At 43.0% G+C, this 27,746-nt stretch overlaps 1 protein-coding gene across 2 annotated transcripts in view; it reads right to left on the bottom strand.

The window, feature by feature from the left end:
• The window catches only part of LOC128699985 (armadillo repeat-containing protein 2), a 77,741-nt gene that overhangs the window by 31,266 nt on the left and 18,729 nt on the right, over positions 1–27,746 (bottom strand). For both annotated transcript variants that reach the window (XR_008408691.2, XM_053792848.2), the window contains exons 2-9: positions 14,166–14,935; positions 13,311–13,422; positions 10,676–10,748; positions 9,786–9,889; positions 9,353–9,436; positions 6,406–6,615; positions 4,264–4,438; positions 1,363–1,494 (exon numbers count right to left, since the gene is read on the bottom strand). Coding sequence is in view for 1 of the 2 variants with exons in the window: in XM_053792848.2 (XP_053648823.1) it covers positions 1,363–1,494; positions 4,264–4,438; positions 6,406–6,615; positions 9,353–9,436; positions 9,786–9,889; positions 10,676–10,748; positions 13,311–13,422; positions 14,166–14,437 (1,162 nt within the window). In the remaining variant the exon portion in view is untranslated. The remainder of the gene's footprint in view (positions 1–1,362; positions 1,495–4,263; positions 4,439–6,405; positions 6,616–9,352; positions 9,437–9,785; positions 9,890–10,675; positions 10,749–13,310; positions 13,423–14,165; positions 14,936–27,746) is intronic.

Below are 27,746 nucleotides of genomic sequence, written 5' to 3'. Positions count from 1 at the left end.
AAGACTGGTCACAAAGTATAGACTTTGGGAATAGAGACTGCAGACTTGAGATCTGGGTGTAAGCAGAGTGCCTACCATATCACCAGAGGGTTACTTCAACCAAAACTTCTGTAGCCACCTTGCCTGACAAATTCGAGTAGCCCTCAGGAATTTCAACAGAGTTATTCTGGGTGCTTTATACAACATATTTCAGACTCATCTTGAAGTACACAGCACCAATGAGGAACCCACACCTAAAGAACTGTTGAAAGTGCAGAAGTATACAATGAAGCTAGTTCCAGAGCTAAGGGATATGACCTACAAGAAAAGGCTAAAGGAACCGAATGTAACAATCCTGAAGGACAGAAGGACCAGGTGAGACAAAATAACATGCAAAATAGTCAGAGGAACTGATAGGGCAGACGGGAAAAGGTTGGTTTAGAGGTAGGAAATAGGTATTTGGGAGCACAGCTAGAAGCTAAAGACAGAAGAATCACAGGGATGTCAGGAAGTATTGCTCTTCAGTCTCAAGAGTGGTCGGAAAGTGGTGGAAGCAGACTATACATAGTTTTAAGAATAGGTACAATAGGGCCCACATGGCCAGGGAAGAGTGAATTTGGCAAGCGGCAAGTTGAAAGGTGGGACCAGAAGCTATGAATCGACCTCTGCAGCCACATATAGGTGAGTACACATACATATATTCATATGCACACAGGGGTAGGGACACATAGGTGAGGTGTGTGGGGTCAATCCTCAATCTAAAAAGAATCATCTTATAGTGACGAGGCCTGTTGAAAGAGGAGGGCCAAACATTCATAATTTGTTGAACTTTGTATAGCTTGTTGCTTGAATGTCTGCAGGGCCCACTGGACCTACCACTTTCCAAGGACATACTCATATATATGGCCCATGAAAGTGCTGTGAAGCAGAGGTCTGCTACTATGTGAACCCCTCAAGGAAGGTTCCTTGATGTTGGTGAGGGGCTCTTGATTTAGGGAATTGGATCTGTGCTCCAGTTCCCTGAATTAAGCCTGAATGCCTTCCACATCCCCCTCCCCAGGCGCTGTATAATCCTCCGGGTTTAGCGCTTCCCCCTTGATTATAATAATAATAATAATGCTACTATGTGTGCCTAACACAGCAGCCTTCATCTCGGCATGTGCCCTCACATTACCCGGAACCCCAGCATGGCCAGGGCACCAAAAACTCCGCATTCTTGTGCTGTGCTTGTATCTTCAGGACCACACTGTTGAGAGAAACATGTATTCGTCCTCTTAGTTAATTGCATCAGTAATGCCTCACATGCAGTCACTAACAGGCCACAAACCTACACACTCGCACTCCCACACTATCTTTTCTAGATCACTTAAATTGCAGTCTCACCACAACCCACTGCCCGATTGATTTCGTCCAGGATGGGAGCAATCTTCTCCTCATAGTAGACAGTCTGGTCCACAGCTACCTCGCGTGGAGCGGCAGCAACCTCGGAGCTCCTGGCTTCCACTTCACCTTCCTCTGAAGATAATCATAAAAGTATGTATAAATATAAACAAAAATCATTAAGAAATAAAGTATTAATTATACCATAAATGTTTACGAGTTATTCAAAGAGAAGTTATTGTCAGTGAGGTCATCTTGCTTAGAGTAATAACTGTGTACACTTGCTATATCACTTGTTCATAGCCTCCCAATTTTCCACAGGGGTATTCCTTACTCTGACTATTTTTCAGTGATCTCTCGGCAACTCCACAGCCACTGGTAACAACGTTGGCCCAGGTTAGTCCATAAATTGGCCATAAATTGGCCCGGTGGCCTGGTGGCTAAAGCTCCCGCTTCACACACGGAGGGCCCGGGTTCGATTCCCGGCGGGTGGAAACATTTCGACACGTTTCCTTACACCTGTTGTCCTGTTCACCTAGCAGCAAATAGGTACCTGGGTGTTAGTCGACTGGTGTGGGTCGCATCCTGGGGGACAAGATTAAGGACCCCAATGGAGAAATAAGTTAGACAGTCCTCGATGACGCACTGACTTTCTTGGGTTATCCTGGGTGGCTAACCCTCCGGGGTTAAAAATCCGAACGAAATCTTATCTTATCTTCTGTCAAACTGCGTTTAAGTTTATGACCATCTTCCCACTGTCGTGTTTGGGAAATTGTGCTCCCCCATCTACGCATTGACCCCAGATGCCTTACTCATGGACACCTTATGCATAAACACCCAGCACCTCCCTTCGACGACTGTCTGGTTGCACTGTCACTTCACCATATCTTAAATTGTCCAGCCTAACAGTGAGCTCGCAGAAATCACCTCTGTCGTCTCCGTTGCCCCAACACATTAACTGACATTCTTGCTGAAAGTCCCACCTTTGATGAAGATGCTCTTTGATTTGTACCAACTGTGCAGCGCTGTATGACCCTAGTGGGTTTAGCACTTGGCTTACTTTCTAAGGCCTACTTTTAGTGGAAAGTAATCTCCCTCTTTCCTACACACCCTAACCTGAGCCTCACTATCCTCAAAAACACACACATATATAATCTAAACTGATATCTAAACTGTCGTATCTGGGCGCCTCTGCAAAGACAGTTATGTGTGAATGATGGTGAAAGTGTTTCTTTTCTTGGGGGGGTCACCCTGCCTCGGTGGGAGACGGCCGACGTGTTGAATATATATATATATATATATATATATATATATATATATATATATATATATATATATATATATATATATATATCAACAAACCGGCCGCATCCCACCAAGGCAGGGTGACCCAAAAAGAAATGTATATACAGGAGAGGGGATTACTAGCCCCTTGCTCTCGGCATTTTAGTCGCCTCTTCCGACACGCCTGGCTTACGGAGGAAGAATTCTGTTCCACTTCCCCATGGAGATAAGAGGAAATAAATAAGAAGCACTTGACTTGTACTCGTTGGAACGCAGGAGGGAGAGATATATCATAATCTACACTTGGAAAATCTTGGAAGGAATGGTCCCAAATCTGCACACAGAAATCACTCCCTACGAAAGTAAAAGACTGGGCAGGCGATGCAAAATGCCGCCAATAAAAAGTAGGGGCGCCATTGGTACACTAAGAGAAAACACCATAAGTGTCCGGGGCCCAAAACTGTTCAACAGCCTCCCATCAAGCATTAGGGGAATTGCCAATAAACCCCTGGCTGCCTTCAAGAGAGAGCTGGACAGATACCTAAAGTCGGTGCCGGATCAGCCGGGCTGTGGCTCGTACGTCGGACTGCGTGCGGCCAGCAGTAACAGCCTAGTTGATCAGGCCCTGATCCATCGGGAGGCCTGGTCATGGACCGGGCCGCGGGGGCGTTGATCCCCGGAATAACCTCCAGGTAACCTCCAGGTATCCAGGTAGTAAGGAAACAGAAGAAAACCCAGAAGTGTGTGTGTGTTTGTACATGCATGTGTAGTGTGACCTAAGTGTAATTAGAAGTAGCAATACGTACCTAAAATCTTGCATGTTTGCGAGACAGAAAAAAGACACCAGCAATCCTACCATTATGTAAAACAATTACAGGTTTCCGTTTTACACTCGGCAGTACTTTTCTGGGTGGTTGCTGTCTACCAACCTATTACTATTACTACTCCCCTCAAGGGAGGTTCCTTGGCGCTGGTGAAGGGTTCTTGATCTAGGGAATTGAATCTGTGCTCTGGTTCTCTGAATTGAGCCTGAATACCTTCCATCCCCCCCCATGCGCTGTATAATCCTACGGGTTTAGCGCTCCCCCATGACTATAATAATAATTAGCTCGATCGCTAGCGCACTCAGTTCACACACTGAGGTCTGGGGTTTGAATCTCCTCCAGTAGGGCTGAGAAACATTAGGGACGTGTTTCCGTAAGTCGCTTGCTGTCCTTGTCCCTATTCACCCACCAGTTCAAAATGTGGGTACCTGGGTGTTAATCGACTGGTGTGGGTCACATCCTGGGACAAAACTGACCCAATTTGAGCAAAATGCTCAGCATAATAAATGGCTTTCTATATAGTAGTATGTCATTGATGTCAGCTAAGCCTGTATACCTTGTACATGTACTTGTAGTAAATAAAGATATTATTATATTATTACTACTACTACTAAATGTATGCGCATTTAGTAGTAGCAAATCTGGAACTTTTTTTTACATAGGATATCGACTTCCAACATGTCTGGAGTTTTCGTACATGTTTGTTTTTTGACCAATACACGACTTGCAACAGATAGGTAAAGTGCTAATACATAGGAAAAGTACCTAAGGAAGGATGACTATGTAACATATTTACCAGGTTCAGTTGACTGGTTGTTGACACGACCTTCAACAGCATGGCGCCAGTCCCTGTCCACTCCAGGACGCTTAGAAATGCTCTTCTTCCTTTCTAACTTCTTGCCGCGGATAGGTGGCTTGAGAACCACTTTGGCAGCTAGCATGGAATCGTCCACCTGACCTACGACCCCCGGCTGAAGTTACAAGAGGGTAAGATATTACGCAAGGTCAATAAGGAAGATTCAAAAGTTACAAAAGAATGAGGCATTCATCAAGGAGGAAGATTTAGAAAGCAAGAAAGAGCAATTTTTTCCTTTTTAGGTTTGTCCCCAGGGGAAGATATCTTTTCTTAAAAGTAAACCAAAAATAATCCACCACGTAAGTGGAATAAACAGAAGAGTGGAGATAATACAAAATGAATACTATACATTACGATCTTACACTGAGGCCCTTTTTATTCTGCAGAAGTATTATTATTTTCACGAGGCGCTAAACTGCAGAGGTCACAGCGCCTGGGAGTGGGAGGTAATCTAGTTTAATTCAAGGAAAAGATAACTCCTTTTCCATGGATCAAGAGGACTAACATCAAGGTATTCCCACTTTTGAAGGTCGTCTAATGAAGAGGACATGTGAAAAATATAGTGTACCTAACTACCTTGCTTTACTGTATTTACGGAGGTCCGTTTGTGACAGTTAGGTTAGGTAAGGTTCGTCAGGAAACAGGACAAATGTTTCCTGACGCGGGTCTTAGTCAGATGATGACCCGCCTTTGGAGCTTTTGGTCATCTGACCGAGGCCTTCCGCTGGCTTACCGGTCCACCCCTTTAAAAATTATGGTCATTTATAACCATTGTTATTTTTTTTGTTTGTGACAGTGAAAAATAAGTTTGACAGGAATAAAAATTAGCTAAAAAGCATTTGAATAAGTTAGAATAAGGAAAAAATGAGAGGGAGGTTAGAAGAGAGTGAGAATATCAAGATAAAAAACTGTAGCTCGGTGAAGTGGTACAATATCCGAAAAGTTGTTACAGTGAATTCATACCCACGTAAGGGAAATATTCAGAAATATTCCTGAGTAACTACACTATATCTATATACAAGCTATTACACAAAGGAATACAGTAACACCCTGCTGGGCTGCTATGTCACTGAAAATGGCGTCACTATGCCACATACAAGGCTGCTATATCACTGTAAACGGTGTCACTATACCATATACAAGGCTGTTATATCAGTGTAAGCACTGCTACTGTACCATTGCAATCAGTGTCACTATACCACATACAGAAGTTCTATAGCAATAGGAATTGCTCTATACCATTTTAATAAGCGTTACTGTGTCACTAATAGTTGTTATAACATTAATCTATGTTACTAAGAGGTCTGTTATAACACTAAACAGTGTTACTATACCACATACAGGTCTGTTATAACTAATTAGTCTTACTGTACCGCATACAGGGCTGTTATGATACTAATTAGTGTTACTATGCCACATACAAGGCTGTTATAACACTGTAATCATTGCTATCCATTGTCAATGTATTACCACCCGGAACGGTGCTACACCATTCCAAAAACAGTACTAACATCCCCCCCACTACGACAGAATTACGATACTGTAAAGACAACTACAATTATAGAACATGCAGAGCTATTAGATTATTACAAAGAGGCTCAATATATTATATCCAAGGAGCTATATATTATCATAATACACAGGGGCTACTCTATAATCTATAAAGTTGCAATTTTAAGTCAGGCCTTTCCAGGCAGAGTGCCCTAATGTTGGTGAAGGGTTCTTGCTCCTAGGACCCGAACCTGCACTCATCTTCCTTGGATTAAACCTGATTACACGTTATTTTTCAGATGTTATACAACCTTTATAGGTCTAGCTTACCCCGTTAATATAATAATATATAAAATACAACTGGTGATTTACATACGAGGCTAATATGTTTGCGCCTATATAAAGCTAGTACTATATACTACTAGATCAACGCTGGAATATATCTACGCAAAGCTACTGTATTATCGTGCGCATAGTTACTCATTTATCGCGTACACGGGATTCCTCAAGTATCGTAGGTCACAACCACATCCGCCTTAATATAGCTGCCCAACCGCCGTGTCTAAGAGACTATGAACTGCTTAACTTTACCTGTAAGAGTGGCGGCCGGTGCTCTTGTAGAAGTCTGCTAGGCTCCGGCGGTGCCTTAGAGCCCTTGCAAGTCTCCTGCAGTGGCTGCTGGAACTCCCTTCTGAGCTTCAGTGAAGATTCCAGGTCACTCACCTCCAGGTCAGAGTTGTTAAGCAGCTGCTGGAACAACGGTGACGAAGTGATCGACTCTGCCTCCCCCCCCAGACGCACCTGCATCATTAATTAGGTTTAAGTATAATCAATCACACAGTATCATTAGGGCTTCATGTAATCTGTTCACCACCAGTCAAGAATATTTTAATCCCTACAACAAGTACTAAATAAAACTGAGGGTATACACAGATATACACATCTCGGGGTATATATTCTTGCATGGTTAGGGAATTGGATCTGTGCTCTAGTTCCCCGAATTAAGCCTGAATGCCTTCTACATCCCCACCCCCAGGCGTTGTATAATCCTCCGGGTTTAGCGCTTCCCCCTTGATTTTAATAATAATAGAACCTGAAGAGGATAGGCTTGTTTTATCTCCCCTTTGTGAATGTCATAATAATAAAAATGAATGTATTCAAGAAGGTGCCATGATGCTGCTGAAGGGCTCTTGATCTAGGGAATTGGACCTACCTTCTTTGTTAAAGTTAGGGAAGGTGAGGCTACGGTACCTTTAATCATTTCAGCTTAAGGAATATTAACTAATTCTAAGAAAATGTCCTTGTGGGTTTAGCGCTTTGTTTTGATTATAATAATAAGAGAACGCATGGAAAAACTGTAAATATTAATAACCTGGGAGCATGTTCTCTCAACAGAGATTATTATTATAATCAAAAAGAAGCGCTAAGCCACAAGGGCTATACAGCGCTGCAGGGCAGGAAGGAAGCGAGGGCATCAGGTGGCAAAAGGGAGGTGGATGAGTAATAGGTTACGGATAACAGCGGAGCAGTGGATGGTGAAAGGGTAAAGGGCAGCAAGAGACTGAGCTAGAAAGGGCTGAGGGGAGTGCGTAAGGTATCATCATCAGAGTTTGTGGAGTAAATCAGTCGTTGTCAAGAAGTCAATGAGAGAGTCAGGATTAAAGGAGGGTCCATCAGCAAGAAGGGAAGGTAAAGAGAGAGTAGTAGAACGAAGACGGCGTTGGAGGTAAATTCTGCGTGCTCGTTGATAGAGAGGGCAGTCTAACAGAATGTGGCTAATCGATACAGGAACTTGACACTGCTCACAGAGAGGTACAGGGTGCCTCTCCATGAGATACCCATGAGTAAGACGAGTGTGGCCAATGCGAAGGCGGGAGAGAGTGGTCTCCCAACCACGGCACTAATGACAAGAAGACGGCCAGTAACCTATGCTCGGTTTAATAGAATGAAGTTTGTTACCAAGCAGAGTTGACCAACGTTGTTGCCAACGGGCGTGAAGGTGGGTAGCTATTGCAGCAAAATAGTCCAGAAATGGAACACCTCTATAGGAAATTGGTAGGTCATGTACTGCTGACCGCGCAGCAGTGTCTGCCTGTTCATTGCCCTGTACGTCAACATGACCAGGGACCCAACAAAAAATAATATCTTTATGCTTCGTAGAGATACGGCGTAGCCAAAGTTAGATACGGGGAACTAGGGGGTGAGATGTATCAAATTTTCGTATAGCCTGTAGAGCACTAAGGGAGTCAACAGAGAAGATACTTTATAATCTATATGTGGGAAAAACCAACGTTGCGATGTAATGACGTAATGGAAGAAACACCCCTCAAGGTAGGTTCCTTGACGCTGGTGAGGGGCTAGCTGTATAGCCCTTGTGGCTTAGCGCTTCTTTTTGATTATAATAATGGTGAGGGGCTCTCTATCTAGGGAATTGGATCTCTGCTCCGGTTCCCTAAATTGAGCCTGAATACCTTCCACCCCCCACCCCACGTGCCTGTATATTCCTACGGGTTTAGCGCTCCCCCATGATTATAATAATAATATGTAAGGAACAAGGGTTAAATTTTTAACATTTATAGGTACATATGTGTAACCATTTATGTACGCATATGTATTAGGTAATTATGGAAACATTGGGGTGAGAGCAGAGGAGGGATTGTTGAGGTGGTTCAGATACGTAGAGAGGATGGAACAAAACAGAATGACTTCGAGAGTGTATAAAACTGTAGTGAAGGCGGGGTAGGGGTCGGCCTAGGAAATGTTGGAGGGAGGGGGTTCTGGAGGTTTTATGGGCGAGGGGCTTGGACTTCCAGCAAGCATGCGTGAGCGTGTTAGGAAACAGCGAATGGAGACAAATGGCTTTTAGGACATGGGGTGCTGTTGGAGTGTAAGCGAGATAACATTTATGAAGGGATTCAGGGAAACCGGCAGACCGGACTCGAGTCCTGGAGATGGGAAGTATAGCGCCTGCACTCAGAAGGAAGGGTATTAATGCTGCAGTTTTATAACTGTAGTGTAAGCGCGCCTCTGGCAAGACAGTGATGGAGTGAATGATGAAAGTTTTTCTTTCTCGGGCCACCCTGCCTTGGTGGGAAACGGCCGATGTGTTAATAAAAAAAATAATATTCTTATATGTGTGTGGGGGGGGAAGCTGACTGGTAATAGTGAACATGTATATATATATATATATATATATATATATATATATATATATATATATATATATATATATATATAAGTGGATATATATGTTAAACTCATGCATGTGTTATGTGACTATTAAAACGTATACAGTCATGTGAATGTCAATAGGTATCCACATAAGCTCTTAAGTCCACAAATGGAGGAGCCCCACAACGAGACCTGAAAGTCTCCCAGCTAAAACTGACCAATTTCAACACTATGGATGAAATCCTTCTTGCTTGACGGGATATAACAGAGAAACAGTTTTTGTTCCCATTAAATAACTATGCGTATAGTGTAGTAGCATACTGCTGACGTATCCAATATTGCTAAATATATATAAACAAGTGTATACCTTCTTGATGTTGTCTGGTCGCGATTCTGGGCTGGGACTGGAGTTGTGAGAGACGTGGTCCTCCTTCTCCTCGCTATCCTCTGACTGAAGCAACAACAGAAAAAAACTACGGTTATTTAAAGTCAAAGGTTAATTTACAAATGAGTACTACAAGTCACAGTACAGTGACTGGAACAATTTACAAATAACCCCAAATTTGGATAGGAAATATTCTCTGTACCACGACTCCATGGAACACTAGAAAGGAAACCTTAGAAGACGTTTCAGTCCTTCCTGAACCATTAGTTAAATTTCGATCAAAGTTAGTATGAATACTAATGAGGGTCGATAAAGTTTAGTAGGAGTGTTAATTAGGTTTAACATAGGTCAGTAATACCTGTCAGAATTAACGCGGTATTATGAAAAGCAGGGTGTATGGGGGTGAGGTACTTACAGACAAGCTGTGTATAATGGTAAGTGTGGAGCTTCTAGGAAGGGCGCCCAGTGTTTTCCTCGGCGTCCGTCCAGTATCATCCCCCTCCTCTGTTTCCTCTGGCACTGTGGATGTGACACAGACAGGTCAAAATGAGATACAGACACAGGAATCACATTGGTGGATGTGACACACAATATATGAAGCTCAAGCATCACTCATACTGATCCTTAGCGCTATAGTATCACTTAACACGTAACACATAAACATTCTCTAGTCATGTTCTTAAACTGAGACCTTCCCTAACAATCATCAATGAATTAAAAGTTACAACAAATGCTATTGTCGGAATATAACGTAAATATAAATAATATCTAACACTTGTTCAGGCATATAACAGAAATACATAACAAGAAAGGTCAATTTATGTTATTTATATAAATCTTACAAGCATTTGCAAGATTTATATAAATAACATAGACAAGAAGGTTAAGGTACTTTTTTTATCTCTTGACCATCAAATAGTATATATAAAAAGTGTAATATTTCAAAGGAAAAAATACCATAATAATCTCAAAAATGTACTGAAAAAAATTATCTAGTAAATAAATGGCTGAAATAATACAGGTAATAATTCTTTAAAATTATGTAACCTAATTTATTTTATTTTCTCTTTCTCTCTTAAAATGTTAAGAATGTTCTATAAAATGGCAGTTTTGTCTCTTATACGACTATATAGTTAAAAGAAATAATGTTTCTTATACGACCCTAACAAAAAGAAAAATGTCCATTCTTGTCTTTTATACGGCTGTAAGGAAGAAAAAAAGGCAATTCGTGTCTTTTATGGGACCGTAAAGAGGAGAAAAAGGGCAATTCTTGTCTATTACATAAGCCTGGGATAAGATACTCACAGTCGCAGAGAGAGAATGCACGGAACTGGTGTCTCTGGACGCGACGAGATGATATCAGTGCTGGAAGCTTGGTCTGTAGGGAAGGTGAGTGTGTGGGTTAGTTGCAGTGTAGGCGGCAAAGGGCCAGATAACGGGCAAAACGAGGAAAATATACAAGGAAGGGATAGAGAAAGAGTGGGGAAAAATATGGGATAGGTTGATGAAGAGGATAAACAAAATACTTAACAGACGTAGGAACTAGAAGTCCTATCCAATTAAAGGCTATACACATATAAAAAGGATCCATCAGTGATGTTATAGACATATGGCTACAGACTTGCCGATTGCCAGACTCATGTAGATAGCTGTAAACAGCTTAATGCGAGCACTCACCACCCACACACATTAGTCCAAACACACACACACACACACACACACACACACACACACACACACACACACACACACACACACAATCTTTAAAAAAGGAGACAGACATGAAGCATTAAACTACAGACCAGTGTCACTGACATGTATAGTATGCAAAATCATGGAGAAGATTATCAGGAGAAGAGTGGTGGAACACCTAGAAAGGAATGATCTCATCAACAGCAGCCAGCATGGTTTCAGGGACGGGAAATCCTGTGTCACAAACCTACTGGAGTTCTATGACATGATGACAGCAGTAAGACAAGAGAGAGAGGGGTGGGTGGATTGCATTTTCTTGGACTGCAAGAAGGCGTTTGACACAGTTCCACACAAGAGATTGGTGCAAAAACTGGAGGACCAAGCAGGGATAACAGGGAAGGCACTACAATGGATCAGGGAATACTTGTCAGGAAGACAGCAGCGAGTCATGGTACGTGGCGAGGTGTCAGAGTGGGCACCTGTGACCAGCGGGGTCCCGCAGGGGTCAGTCCTAGGACCAGTGCTGTTTCTGGTATTTGTGAACGACATGACGGAAGGAATAGACTCTGAGGTGTCCCTGTTTGCAGATGACGTGAAGTTGATGAGAAGAATACACTCGATCGAAGACCAGGCAGAACTACAAAGGGATCTGGACAGGCTGCAGACCTGGTCCAGCAATTGGCTCCTGGAGTTCAATCCCACCAAGTGCAAAGTCATGAAGATTGGGGAAGGGCAAAGAAGGCCGCAGACGGAGTACAGTCTAGGGGGTCAGAGACTACAAACCTCACTCAAGGAAAAAGATCTTGGGGTGAGTATAACACCAGGCACATCTCCTGAAGCGCACATCAACCAAATAACTGCTGCAGCATATGGGCGCCTAGCAAACCTCAGAACAGCATTCCGACATCTTAATAAGGAATCGTTCAGGACCCTGTACACCGTATACGTTAGGCCCATATTGGAGTATGCGGCACCAGTTTGGAACCCACACCTAGCCAAGCACGTAAAGAAACTAGAGAAAGTGCAAAGGTTTGCAACAAGACTAGTCCCAGAGCTAAGAGGTATGACATAGCTTTAAGCAGAGGTATGATAAAGCTCACGGCTCAGGGAGAGTGACCTAGTAGCGATCAGTGAAGAGGCGGGGCCAGGAGCTCGGACTCGACCCCCGCAACCTCAACTAGGTGAGTACAACTAGGTGAGTACACACACACACACACACACACAGTAGGCAAGTGAGACAGGGTTCCACTTCTTCAAACCTCTGTACTAGGGCCAGTGAAGTTTATGACATATGTAAATAACATGCCGGAGTAGATTGACATATTCCTGTTCACAAGTTATGCAAAGGTAATAAAGACTAAAAAAAAGGAAGATAAAAAAAAGAGGTTAAAACTGGGCTTGAGCAAATTACAAGACTGGTTAGACAGGCGATTATTAGACTTCAACCCCATCAAGTGAAAGGTTATGAAAGTTGGAGTGGGGCAAAGACCATAAATGCTGTAGAAGTTCGGTAAAAACCTCGCTAAAGAATAGGACCTAGGTTGACCATTGTACTGAACATATCACCAGAGGAGTACATCAACCGAACAACCTCAACAGCAAATGCTCGTTTGGCAAATTTAAGATTATTTTTTTCAGAAACGTTAACAGTCACTGATGGCCATACATTATATACGACATATGTCAAGCCCATCTTGGAGTATACAACACCATGAGCCCACACATAAAAGTTGCTAAGACACTGAAAATTTAAAATAAAAATTGCATTGTGAATAGTCCCGGAGATATGGGTATGAACTAATAGACTAAAGCGTAAAGGACCGGAGGAGACATGATAATCACATACAAAATACTAAGAGGACTTGATAGGGGGAGTCATTGATAGACTGCTAGAGACAGCAATACAGCTACTGTGTGACACAGTTAAAAGTTAAGACAGTTGAATCATAGGGAAGTATTTATTCAGGTCCAAGGAGGTCAGAAACTTGAATGAACTGAGCGAAGAGGTGGTGAAGGCTGCCTCCAGTCAGTATGCTAGGGGCCGAAGAGGCTAGGAAAGATTGAACCTAGTAGATGTCAGTTAAGAGGCAGGGCTAGGAATTGAGACTCGTCCCCTACAACCACATACAGTTAAAAGAACAACAACAATAACGCACACCTTGATACCTGGTAACTAATACACATGTCGAGCCGAAACCTAGCAGAGTCGAAACAACAACTGTTGTCCCCGCCCGAGGACTCAACTTACCGTGTCCACATCATCGACTCGAAGCTTGGCGGAGGCGATGGGCAGCAGCCTGGGTCCTGAAGCAGACGCACGACCGCTAACGTCATTGCTGTCGAAGTGAAGCGGCGAGAGTCTGTGGGAGACGGACGCTAGTTATTTCCTAGTCTCTTGCACTCTAATGCTAGTTATGTTTCTTGCAAGAATAGTAAATTTACATGTTTATAACCACATTTAGTGAAAACTGGTCAAAATTATAACGCATGTCTAAATCGGTTTAATCTGATAAGCGACCACCTGGACTGCTAGCGTCCTCTTATCTATCACATAAGTCTCTAACTTATATTTCTTCTTTTCTAAGGCTCCTCTTCTGGATGCTGAATGATAAGTGGCAAAACGATGAAGGAATCCACCCCTTTCCCTTCCTTTTCACTTTCTTTGGTATTTGCTCTTCTCCTTTCACCTTCCTTACCTTCCCCCGGTTCCTTCCCTCCTTCCTTTCCTCCCTGCTGGTCGCTTCCCTCCCTTTCGGATTTTCTCCTCCTCCATCCTCTCTTCCCCATCCCCTCTCCAACAACCCTCTTCCCTTATCGTCCATTTCTATTTCCCTTCATCCCCACTGGTGATACACTGGTACAATATATAGTGTGTAAATAAGACCATACCAGGGCTATGGCATTTTATTTATGAAGACGTCGTCCCCAGGGATTTTATCATTACATGGATTACTTAAATCTTTGCTTGACGAAACTTCTTCATATATAAAACGCGTCTTATTTTTTCCTAAATAAAACGCCTTATTTCTTAATAAATAAAATGCGCCCTATTTCTTCATAAATAAAACGCGTCTTATTTCCGTCCGTTGTGCTTGCAACTTACGTGAAGGAGCTGGGAGGACGCTCTCCTCGCGTGGTAACGGTGCCGCTGAAGAGAGTCCTCTCTCTCTCCCTGGGCGTGAAGGGCCGCTTCGTCTGCACCGTTCTCACGCCCATCCGCTGCACGCTGGCACCACCCACCAGCGGAGAGTCGCCCAGGGACGCCCGCGCCTCTCGGATGATTTGGGCGGAGGTCTTACGGTCGGGGGGAACGTAGAAGGGCGAAAGGACATCGGGGCCACCCATATCCCTCCGTCTCTCTACTGCCTGGCTCATACTGTCTTAGGGGAGACGGGCACGGAGAAGTAGAGCCTCTTCTAAGGGGTATAGGGGTAAGGGATCAGTAGGGGTCTTGTTAGGGTTTAAACGTTTTAACTTAAGGCACGGGGAGGCTTGGACTGGATGAAGTCCGCTGGTACTGTCCCGGTCCGGATCTTGTCCAGTTGGTGACCCGGCGTTAGGGCATAGGAAGGTGTTGAGTGTCGAAGGATGGGATTTGAGAGGGTGTTTTGGAGACTGTTTAGGGATGATTTATGCGATGTTGTGGTTTTCCAATGTATTAACTAAGCTGTCGAGGTAAGCAAAAGAGTCCTAGAAAATTTGAAGTTGTTTGAAGGGGTGATTGTTATTATATTCACTTAAAGCCCTAAGCCTGTACATTTAAAGTGTGTTATCAAGGCTTTCAACTGAATGGTTCAAGGGTACTGAAGTCTCGTTTAAGAATTCACAACGTATGGACTGCAAAAGATCCTGGTGTAGCCTCTCTTTCAAGCCCTGTGAAAAAAAAAATATTAAAAATAACATTTAAAAGAAGAATTATACAATTACAATAAAAATGACAAAAGTGAGACAGAAATGATGCAGGTGATAAGGAAAATGGCTTTGCTGAAGAAGAAATAACGCAGATCACCCATCACAAGAATGGCTACGCTCACACTCCCTTGTAGTTGGAGAGCAGGAAAATAGTTTTTTTTTAGTTTAATATGTTTATTATGCACCCCATACCCATCCTGTGGGCGGTAGTCAAAAGATTACAGAGGTACATAATTGGTCCAGGGACTGGACTCCAAAGTTTTGATAGCTGAGCAAGTTACAGAGGTAATGAACTCACAATTTACAAAGGTAATGAACTCCAGGTAGGTCTGGTCACAATCATGACAAGTTACAAAGGTATTTACAGATTACAGAGGTACGTAATGGGTCCAGGGACTGAGCCCCAAAGTTTTGATAGCTGAACTAGGTACATAGGTAATGAACTCACAAGTTACAAAGGTAATGAATTCTGTAAGAATGGTTACTTACGTTTATACATGGCTACAATCATGAACAAATTATAGTGTAATGAGCAATTTACACTTCCACACCCGGTCACAATTGTAATGAGTTATTGGTGCAAATATTGATTGTTGAGTCACACACACACACACACACACACACACACACACACACACACACACACACACTACATATCCACAACAAAATCAGTCATCTTTGATATTGTCTCACGAAATTGTAATTACACGACTTCTAACAAATCAGGGAACGAGTTGGGCTCGAACCCATGGCAGGTGACTCCTAAGACTCACAGGCCAGCACACCGAACACTAGTTTGCATACTGACCTGTGAGTTTCAGGGCTCACCTGCCATGGGTTGAAGCCTTACCTGTTCCATGATGTCTTTGATACTGAGTTCGTACACCATTACAAACTGTATTCTCGACTAAGGTCTGTCACAACTATGCCATCTTCTCGCCAAAAACTAAAAAAATTACATTTACGAAGATGAATTTAAAGCTGAAATACTTATCGATAGGCCACAATGGGACTTTGCAGTTGTCTTCACACCTTCTGTAAATCACCTTATTCTTAACGTAGTCTGCACAGCAACCTTCACCCAACTACTTTCTCGTTAGTTCATACATCACTAGAATTACTTTCGACCATCACAGTGAACGTTGGTGACTATGTACTTTTGCATCCAGAATAGACGAGAGGCATCCTTTGCGTCCTCTTACAATTTTTTAGCAACAGAAATGGCGAAGGGGCAAAGGAAGAGGCTAGTTGGTTGGTTAATAGTTTAAAGCTTGTCGACTCCACTAGGGTCATTACAACTATACTTAACCTTTTCCCCACCAGACAAAAATACTTTAATCCCTAAAATAGGGATGAAAGGAAGCTTTTAGTGTATATATACGCTAAGAGAAATACACCTCTCTGTGTATATTTCCTGTGGATGAAGCAGATAGTCACGCTACATATCAACCAGAGGTGAGGTGTGCTTGACAAAACAGATTCGAGTGTAACAACACATCGAGCCACTCGGGAGAGGCTCGATCGGAATATCGATTCCGTAATTCTAATGCAAGATGGGAGTAACGTCCGGTACAGCCTGCGGGGTGAATACCTTCCGCCAGGACTTCCACAGGATCCAGTGTAGTAGTGAACCATAACCAGCCTACTGGGTGGACAGCATTTAAGGCCTTCTATAGGATTCAACAGTGGTAACAAATCACAACCACGAAGCTTCAGTTACCGAGCCACCGGCAACATAAGGAAATCAAGCAAGACAAGTATGTAAGAAAGTAATACATGCGGCGTTAGGATATTTATTAGAAGACCTGTTCCACCTTCCGAGGGTTCTGACACTCCAATACAGAGAATAGGAATCACTAATTATATGTATGTATATAAATTCATTACTGGTTTAGGACGGTCCTACCGCCCACAGGATGGATATGCGGTGCATAATACAGATATTAAACTAACCTATGATGATAATAATACTGGGAGAGTATAAAGAAAGAGCCGGCTCGTCCGGTCCTGTCCTGTACCCGGGCACAAAGCTGGCTCGTCCGGTCCTGTCCTGTACCCGGGCACAGAGCCGGCACGTCCGGACCTGTCCTGTACCCGGGCACAGAGCCGGCACGTTCGGACCTGTCCTGTACCCGGGCACAGAGCCGGCACGTCCGGACCTGTCCCGCAAACAACCACCTGGACCCTGCAACCACGACACTACATACCCAACAAGATAGCATATATACCATACAAATACTAAAGAGTTTATTCTAATCCTTATCACAGGGCTTACGGTATCCTTGACTGGTGGTGTATAGGTGACATTCAGCCTTCATGACCTCATGTCGTAGATAGGTTTTAAACCTAACCAACCAACAAATATATCAAAATGAGAAGCGTCATAAAGCATATGAGTGCCGTACACAGTCCTAGCATAATGGGGGATTTACAAGGCACCAGTGTGAATAGTAGGTACCATCACACAGTAAGGCTTGTATACCTTCCTCACATCGTCTCCCTTCATCTCAAACGGCACATGTCCTCAAGATTAAAGCTTGGATGGCTCACGAAATCGTAATGACACGATTGCGGGTTCAAATCCCGCCCGTGGTATGGTTTAAAGCTTGGATACTTGCACCAGCCTCTGGTACGTAGTGCTTCATCGCCACCACCACAGTTACTTATTATTATTATTGTCATTGACAAGCGCTAATAGGTGTCATACAGCACTGGGGAAAGGGAAGTAATCATATTTGACCTGAGGAAGGGGAGGGTGGCTTCAGTTCCTTAGATGAAGACACTATCCCCGGTATCAATGTATGCCCCAGCTCCTCGTCCTCCCCTTCAAGAGTTTAGTCCTCAGGGGTTGCATAATCACTAAACGGGTCTTCACCCAGAGGTGCAACGGACAAGAAGCAGCAGCAGTCAAGACACAACAAGAGAATTCACTGACCTTCCTCAGCGATCGGGCTGCGGCCCTGTGGCTTGCAAAGAGTACGTAACCTTTATTCGGCGCATGTACACGCCCTCTAAAGGCTATCTCCCCCAACCAGCGAACCAGATGCTAAGAGTTAACGATGGGGCCCCATCGTTCAATCAGTACCCAGGTTCCAGCCAATGAGGTGGTTTTGGCAATCGCAGAGGTGTTGTGGGCACCACACACCTATCTGCCCTTGTCATTCCCATTCTAGAGCTAGGTGAAGCACGTTCTGCTCTCTAGTGGCTTCTATTCTGCCTTGCTTACCGTGGAGTGCACTAATACCTATTGTTGTACATAGTGTACATAATTCTGTTCTAAATTGGTGAAGGATAATACAAGTCAAATTTTTTCTGCTGTGTTTATTTTGCTCCCTTTACACCCAGGATAACAGACCTTTGGATTCCTGGGTTGTAATAGGCCCAAAGCCGGGGTGTGGCTCCAAAAGAATCCTGTAGTGCTTACTGCCTTTGTACTTCCTGACATCGTCTGCTGCTACGTAGTTGTCACACCATACGAGCCCCGTGAAGGCAGGGAATGTGGCTAGGCTCACGAAATCGTAATGACACGATTGCAAACGAACCATACCACGTGCGAGGATAGAACCCGCGATCAGAGAGTCATAAAACTCCAGACCGACACGTTAGCCACTGGGCCAGCCGGCTACAATAAGATTCGTCCAACTAGGTATATTTCTACACCATAGGAAGGTTAGCATAGGCACCACTGTGACCACAAATGCAAGTTTTTACAGACGAATCTCCCGCCAGCGTGGCCGTGACGAACTCTAGCTCAAGTCCCCTCAAAGCCGTCAACATGACTCACGAAATCGTAATGATACAATTGCAAACAAACCATACCACTGGGGTCCTCTAACATTAATAATTTTATTCACTGTACATTATAATATACGTACATAAAAAGTATTTCTGTGAATTCCATAATATTCACATTCCCAAACATCGCTCAACAAAAAAAAAAAAAAGGTATACAGGCTAGAATATATATATATATATAAAATAATTTAAAGTCTCCCCTCTTATATTATTTATTTTATAGTATAATTACAAAAAGCTACAGGGAGCAGTAGCGCGAGGGGTAACTCAAAGTTATCAAATTACGAGCGATTACTGTCGCAATTTTGTTCCGTTTAAATTTGTAGCAGTCGTTAGTTAATGAGTAAGAAGACAGGGGACTGTGAAAGATTTGGAAAAATGAAAACTGAGTAAAATTATTTATTAAAATAATTATAAAATAATCATTCCCATGAGGCCTTGTCGCAGACCGGGCCGCGGGGGCGTTGACCCCCGGAACTCTCTCCAGGTAAACTCCAGGTAATAGGAGATAAAGGAAGCTTCAATGACTGTATGAATCACGCTGTAATAATAATAATAATAATAATAATAATAATAATAATAATAATAATAATAATAATAAAATAATAATAAATGTACAAATATACACATTAATCTGAAAGCTTATAGACTATCTTAGGATCCTATTAATTTATCACAGGTGTTAGAGTCAGGATACATGCACCCAGAGCTATATTTCTCTCAGAATATAAACACTGATAGTTTACATTAATCCCTACTTTACGAATTAAAATATTCTTATTTGGTGGCGAAAACGTTCCTTTCAGTTTTAATGAACTCATCGACACCATGCCCAGCCCTTCTAGGGTAGGGTAGGTGCCTGAGCCCGAGCCTTTAGCTCATAAGACTGTCATTCCCATTTGCTCCCTTGGGGCGGGGATGGCAGACCAGAGAGGCCTAGCTTGTGGCTAGGCCTGGGGACAGTTGGTCCCAAAGATGAGGAGGTACTTGTGCCTCCTCCCATGGGAGACTTAGGTCTCAGACAGTCCCTAAAGAGGGAGCCAAGGCCGGGCCACCACTTGGAAAAGGCCCGGGCCGGGAGAATACCGGCTAATCTTTAACTAACTTTAATGAACTTAATACAACTTTAGTGTAGTCAACAGGCTTTAAACCCCATTAACCAACCAACCTGAAATAGTCGGCAAGATTTTATATATATATATATATATATATATATATATATATATATATATATATATATATATATATATATATATATATATATATATAAATATATATATATATATATATTATATATATATATATATATATATATATATATATATATATATATATATATATATATATATATATATATATATATATAAATAAAAGAAGAGGTATTTAGCTCAGTGTATATACACCGATAGTTTACTCTAATCCTATTGTAGTGATTACAATGGGTGTACAGATGATAATGAAGCTTTAATAACCATCGTGTAGTCGACAGGCTTCACCCCTAATAATCATTCAACCAGTGTCGTATGGTTACTACGTACTAATACTGCAGCAATTCAAGATAGTAGGTAGTGACGGTATCTGCATGTTTAACCTGGATAAAGGTTACCACTATAAATCTATAGTTTGCTAGCTGGGTATGTCAATGGTAGTGTAGCGGTCGATCCCCGACCTACTTTGTAGTGTGTTACTGGGTCACGTCCCTGGGATATTCCGTGACGTGCATGGGATACCTACCTACGTCCTCTCACACTGTGGTATGAATTGGATACCTACATCCTAGTTTATCCTAGATTTTCCGAGGTTATCCCAGGTTACCTCAAGTTATTCCATATTATCCAAGGTTATCCTAAGTTTTATAAGTTGTTCCAAGTTATCCAAGGTTAAATCAACATAACCTATTAATCAAATGTAATTGCACTAAAAATTGATACAAATGAACCATTGAAAAAGATATCAGAGATCTCGTGAATAAATCTTATCTTAAGTCATTCGTGTATTATTCTGAGAGATTTCGTTGCGTTTTCATTTTAGTTGAGAATACGCCATCCTGTATGATGGAGTATGATCTAAGAACCATCCTGTATGATGGAGTATGATCTAAGATCCATCCTGTATGATGGAGTATGATCTAAGATCCATCCTGTATGATGGAGTATGATCTAAGATCCATCCTGTATGATGGAGTATGATCTAAGATCCATCCTGTATGATGGAGTATGATCTAAGAACCATCCTGTATGATGGAGTATGATCTAAGATCTATCCTATATGATGGAGTATGATCTAAGAACCATCCTGTATGATGGAGTATGATCTAAGAACCATCCTGTATGATGGAGTATGATCTAAGAACCATCCTGTATGATGGAGTATGATCTAAGATCTATCCTATATGATGGAGTATGATCTAAGAACCATCCTGTATGATGGAGTATGATCTAAGAACCATCCTGTATGATGGAGTATGATCTAAGATCCATCCTGTATGATGGAGTATGATCTAAGATCCATCCTGTCTGATGGAGTATGATCTAAGATCCATCCTGTATGATGGAGTATGATCTAAGATCCATCCTGTATGATGGAGTATGATCTAAGAACCATCCTGTATGATGGAGTATGATCTAAGATCTATCCTATATGATAGAGTATGATCTACGAACCATCCTGTATGATGGAGTATGATCTAAGAACCATCCTGTATGATGGAGTATGATCTAAGATCCATCCTGTATGATGGAGTATGATCTAAGATCCATCCTGTATGATGGAGTATGATCTAAGATCCATCCTGTATGATTGAGTATGATCTAAGAACCATCCTGTATGATGGAGTATGATCTAAGATCTATCCTGTATGATGGAGTATGATCTAAGATCCATCCTGTATGGAGTATGATTTAGTAACCATCCTCTATGATGGGTATGATTTAAGAACCATCCTGTGTGGAGTATTATTATATATTTTGGGAGCGCTAAACTCGTAGGAGTCACACTGCGCCTGGGAAGAAATGTACGGTATTCACGCTTCATTGAATGACTTGGAGCACACGTCCAATTGCTTAGATGAAGACACTGAGCGTTATCAAGGGGACGACACGGTCAAGTGAAGGCTTCCTCATCAGCCTTTCCTAGTGGCGTAGCTGACATTCCTCCTCTCTGCTCCACCAGCACACGTCCAGTAAGTTCTGAGCAGCAGAGTTACGCTTGGTAATTATGTGTTAACATTCTTGCAATAACATCAGCCGCTTACTTCACGAGTGCTGACCTCATTGCTCAGGCGCGGCACGCCTCGTGATATTTTTTGTTCTCTTAGGCTATAAGATCGATGGTGAGAATGGGGAGGGGAAGGACTGAGGTACAGTTAAAAAACTATGGACAGACAGTAAGAAAGAGGAAAGAAAAGTTAAGTGACCTGACTACTTTTGGTATCTGGTTGGCTGACTTAATTGTTTTTAAAACCTATCTACTAAAAAGGGCCATTAAAGCTACTTATCACTTGTTCATCAACCATCAAGTATATTTTAGTCCACAAAATAAGGATTAAACTTACAGTATATACACCGAGAGACATATACCTCTGGGTGTATACATACTGTATTGTTTAAGTGGGTTTTAAGGGAGTGGTTTTTGTCACATAGTGACGAGTGTTTCTTCTAGTATTTTACCAGTATGGTCTATTAAATTTACGAAGGTTGTTATGCAAATTGTAACGTACCTGACTACATGAATTATTGATTAAAAACACAAATGCTGAAACACTGGACTCTGGTGCGAGTAATAAGTGAGAGGTGTGGGCTGTGTATCTCACTGGAGAATTTACTTAGCTACAAATATCACCTTGAGGGGTAACGATCGACACGAGGACCACCACTATTGTTTACGCTAGTGTTGGGTCTGGATACATGCATGTGCGTGCCAACACATGAATATGTTTCCATTCGTGTTTGGTCTCCATAGATGCGTATGCGTGCACGGTGGTGTATGAGTTTCCGTTCGTGTACGGTCTCCATACGTGTGCATGCGGTTATAGGATTAATGAAGCGTAATATTATTCGTACTGAGCCAAAGACTGCAGCTTCCTCTCCTACATGTAGTACATCATGACACAAAAACTGCAGGAATTTTATATTTATAATTATTATCCATAATCCTGACTGTGGTGGTCCTTCGTTCCTTTGCCTTTTCCGTTCATTTGCTTCCATTTGTTAAGCTCAGAGTTAAAGCCCATCGACTATACGAGGGTCATTTAGGCTGCAGTTCACCTGTACATTAATATTAAACATACTTTAACCATTAAAACATGGTTAAGGTAAACTCTCGATGTATATACAATGAGCGATAAATCACTTATCGGTGTGTATATAATGAGAGATAAACACTCACAGTGTATACACTCAGCTTCTGTTGGAATTTGTGAATATTTCATCTGACATTCACTGGCTGAGCTCCGTACAGGAAGACTTCTCTGTCTGGTGGCTCATCAGAGTTCTTGGAACCGATCTGACCTGCGAGTCTGAACTTAGAAAGATTATGTGGGGGTCCTCGTGTGAACGACGTCAATACTACTACTGCGTTTGAAGTGGTGATGGAAAGTTGGTGTGCGGTATCTCAATTGTTTTTTTTTTCTTCACCTCCTCCTTCTTCTTCTCCCTCTTTTTCTTCTTCTCCTTCTCCTCCTCCCTCTTTTTCTTCTTCTCCTTCTCCTCCTCCTTCTTCTTCTCCTCCTCTTCCTCCTGCACAGAATGTTGCTCAGAGGGTTGTGGTTGATTCAGTAATTTTTTTTTCTGAGAGCTAGCTTTCAAAAGGTTTAGGTGGTGTCGATGGAAGAGCCGGTGGGTGGCATTCCAAAGGTTCACTTGTCACGTATGTTTCATGACATGTCTCAATATCATAGTTGCAGGGAAGCGAGAAATCCCCAAGGGTCATATAGCGCCAGGGAATGGGAGACCTGGAGCTACGAGCTTATCAACTGTTATTTATCAACTGTGCGAGGAGCCTATCAGTTGAACGAGCGACCTACCAATTGAACGAGAAGCTTATCATTTGAACTAGAGGCCTATCAACTAAACGAAAGCCTACCGACTTACCACCTGTACACCACCAAACAATACTACTTAAATCTCTACAATAGGAATTTAAGTGAAATTTCAATGTATAAACACTGAGAAATATACACACACACACTCAATGCCCCCTCTAGGAAGCGCAGGACATTTCTCCATTAACGGTCTCCAAGAAGTAGGGGTCGTTTCACCAGTAACCACCTCCAGGAAGCAGGGGTCGTTCCACCAGTAACCACCTCCAGGAAGCAGGGATCGTTCCACCAGTAACCACCTCCAGGAAGCAGCGGTCGTTCTCCCAGTAACGATCTCCAGGAAGCAGGGGGTCGTTTCTCCAGTAACCATCTCCAGGAAGCAGGGATCGTTCCACCAGTAACCACCTCCAGGAAGCAGGGGTCGTTCTCCCAGTAACGATCTCCAGGAAGCAGGGATCGTTCCACCAGTAACCACCTCCAGGAAGCAGGGGTCGTTCTCTCAGTAACGATCTCCAGGAAGCAGGGGTCGTTCTCCCAGTAACGATCTTCAGGAAGCAGGGGTCGTTCTCCCAGTAACGATCTCCAGGAAGCAGGGATCGTTCCACCAGTAACCACCTCCAGGAAGCAGGGGTCGTTCTCTCAGTAACGATCTCCAGGAAGCAGGGGTCGTTCTCCCAGTAACGATCTCCAGGAAGCAGGGGTCGTTTCTCCAGTAAACACCTCCAGGAAGGAGAGGTTGTTCCACCAGCAGCCACCACCAGGAAGCAGGGGTCGTCAGTAAAAACCTCCAAGAAGGAGAGGTCGTTCCTCCCGTAACCACCTCCAGGACTCAGGGGTCGTTCCCCCAGTAACCACCTCCAGGAAGGAGAGGTAGTTCCTTCAAACTTCAAAAACTGCATGCTCTAATTTTTGCAACTTCGAGAAAGTGTAAAGAAGAAGAAGAATCATTTTTCATCATTATTACTCCAGTTTCTTGGGTTGGTTAATGGGGATTGCAAGTGTATCGACTGCACGAGGGTCATTAAGGCTACACTGAACCTATACTCCACCCGTCAAGAATACTTTAGTCCCTATAAAAGATATATTAATATCTACAATATTCACGAATATAAAAAAAATAGTATTCCTTTTCTAGTGGGATTGAAATACTAAATAATAATAATAATAATAATTATAATAATAATAATAATAATAATAATAATAATAATAATAATAATAATAATAATAATAATAATAAGAAGAAGAAGAAGAAGAAGAAGAAGAAGAAGAAGAAGAAATATGTAAGTTAGAGTGTAGCACAGTGTACTCTTATATTTTTTGGGAGTAACTGAATTACTTTAGAGGGCAATTAAACCATTTTAGACGGTAACTAATCTATTTTAGAAGGCAAGTAAATCACCTCAGAAGGTAAAAATTATTTTAAGTGTGGCTTATCTCCCTTAAAGTCCTTCCCTACCTTACCCAGGATGCCACCCACACCGGTCCAATAACTGCTAGATATCTATATGAACATAATCTGGCTAGGTGAACATGACCTAGCTAGGTGAATATGACCCGGCTAAGTGAATCTGACCTAGAAAGGTGAATATGACCTAGCTAGGTGAACATGACCGAGATAGGTGAACATGATCTAGTTAGGTGAACACGATCTAGCTAGGTGGATATGACCTAGCTGGGTGACTATGACCTAGCTAAGTGGGCAGGAGCAGCAGGTGTTAGGAGACACCCACAAGTCTCGCCCTGCCCCAACACTGAACTCGGGTCCCTTGATTGTAAGCCGAGCGTCCTATTATTGTACTCACGGTAAGTAACCTGCATTGTGCCGCATTCCTTCATTCATGCCCCCACATACCTTCATTCATGCCCCACATTCCTTCATTCATGCCCCACATTCCTTCATTCATGCCCCACATTCCTTCATTCATGCCCCACATTCCTTCATTCATGCCCCACATTCCTTCATTCATGCCCCACATTCCTTCATTCATGCCCCACATTCCTTCATTCATGCCCCACATTCCTTCATTCATGCCCCACATTCCTTCATTCATGCCCCACATTCCTTCATTCATGCCCCACATTCCTTCATTCATGCCCCACATTCCTTCATTCATGCCCCCACATTCCTTCATTCATGCCCCCACATTCCTTAATTCATGGCCCCACATTCCTTCATTCATGCCCCCACATTCCTTCATTCATGCCCCCACATTCCTTCATTCATGCCCCCACATTCCTTCATTCATGCCCCGACATACCTTCATTCATGCCCCCACATTCCTTCATTCATGCCCCCACATTCCTTCATTCATGCCCCCACATTCCTTCATTCATGCCCCCACATTCCTTCATTCATGCCCCACATTCCTTCATTCATGCCCCACATTCCTTCATTCATGCCCCCACATTCCTTCATTCATGCCCCGACATACCTTCATTCATGCCCCAACATTCCTTCATTCATGCCCCCACATTCCTTCATTCATGCCCCCACATTCCTTCATTCATGCCCCCACATTCCTTCATTCATGCCCCCACATTCCTTCATTCATGCCCCCACATACCTTCATTCATGCCCCCACATTCCTTCATTCATGCCCCCACATTCCTTCATTCATGCCCCCACAGTCCTTCATTCATGCCCCCACATTCCTTCATTCATGCCCCCACATTCCTTCATTCATGCCCCCACATTCCTTCATTCATGCCCCCATATTCCTTCATTCATGTCCCACATTCCTTCATTCATGCCCCCACATTCCTTCATTCATGCCCCCACATTAGTTCATTCATGCCCCACATTCCTTCATTCATGCCCCCGCATTAGTTCATTCATGCCCCACATTAGTTCATTCATGCCCCCACATTAGTTCATTCATGCCCCCACATTAGTTCATTCATGCCCCCACATTAGTTCATTCATGCCCCACATTCCTTCATTCATGTTCCCACATTCCTTCATTCATGCCCCCACATTCCTTGATTCATGCCCCCGCATTAGTTCATTCATGCCCCACATTCCTTCATTCATGCCCCCGCATTCCTTGATTCATGCCCCCGCATTAGTTCATTCATGCCTCCACATTCCTTCATTCATGCCCCCACATTCCTTGATTCATGCCCCTGCATTAGTTCATTCATGCCCCACATTCCTTCATTCATGCCCACGCATTAGTTCATTCATGCCCCACATTCCTTCATTCATGCCCCCACATTCCTTGATTCATGCCCCCACATTCCTTGATTCATGCCCCACATTCCTTCATTCATGCCCCCACATTCATTGATTCATGCCCCCGCATTAGTTCATTCATGCCCCACATTCCTTCATTCATGCCCCCACATTAGTTCATTCATGCCCCCACATTCCTTCATTCATGCCCCCGCATTAGTTCATTCATGCCCCCACATTCCTTCATTCATGCCCCCGCATTAGTTCATTCATGCCCCACATTCCTTCATTCATGCCCCCGCATTAGTTCATTCATGCCCCACATTCCTTCATGCATGCCCCCACATTCCTTCATTCATGCCCCCACATTCCTTGATTCATGCCCCCGCATTAGTTCATTCATGCCTCCACATTCCTTCATTCATGCCCCCACATTCCTTCATTCATGCCCCCGCATTAGTTCATTCATGCCCCACATTCCTTCATTCATGCCCACGCATTAGTTCATTCATGCCCCACATTCCTTCATTCATGCCCCCACATTCCTTGATTCATGCCCCCACATTCCTTGATTCATGCCCCACATTCCTTGATTCATGCCCCCACATTCCTTGATTCATGCCCCCGCATTAGTTCATTCATGCCCCACATTCCTTCATTCATGCCCCCACATTAGTTCATTCATGCCCCCACATTCCTTCATTCATGCCCCCGCATTAGTTCATTCATGCCCCCACATTCCTTCATTCATGCCCCCGCATTAGTTC

The sequence above is a fragment of the Cherax quadricarinatus genome, chromosome 64 (genome assembly GCF_038502225.1).
Source record: "Cherax quadricarinatus isolate ZL_2023a chromosome 64, ASM3850222v1, whole genome shotgun sequence".
Lineage (NCBI taxonomy): Eukaryota > Metazoa > Arthropoda > Malacostraca > Decapoda > Parastacidae > Cherax > Cherax quadricarinatus.
Note: the sequence above shows the minus strand (reverse complement) of the source record. Positions and strands in the feature narration are given on the sequence as shown.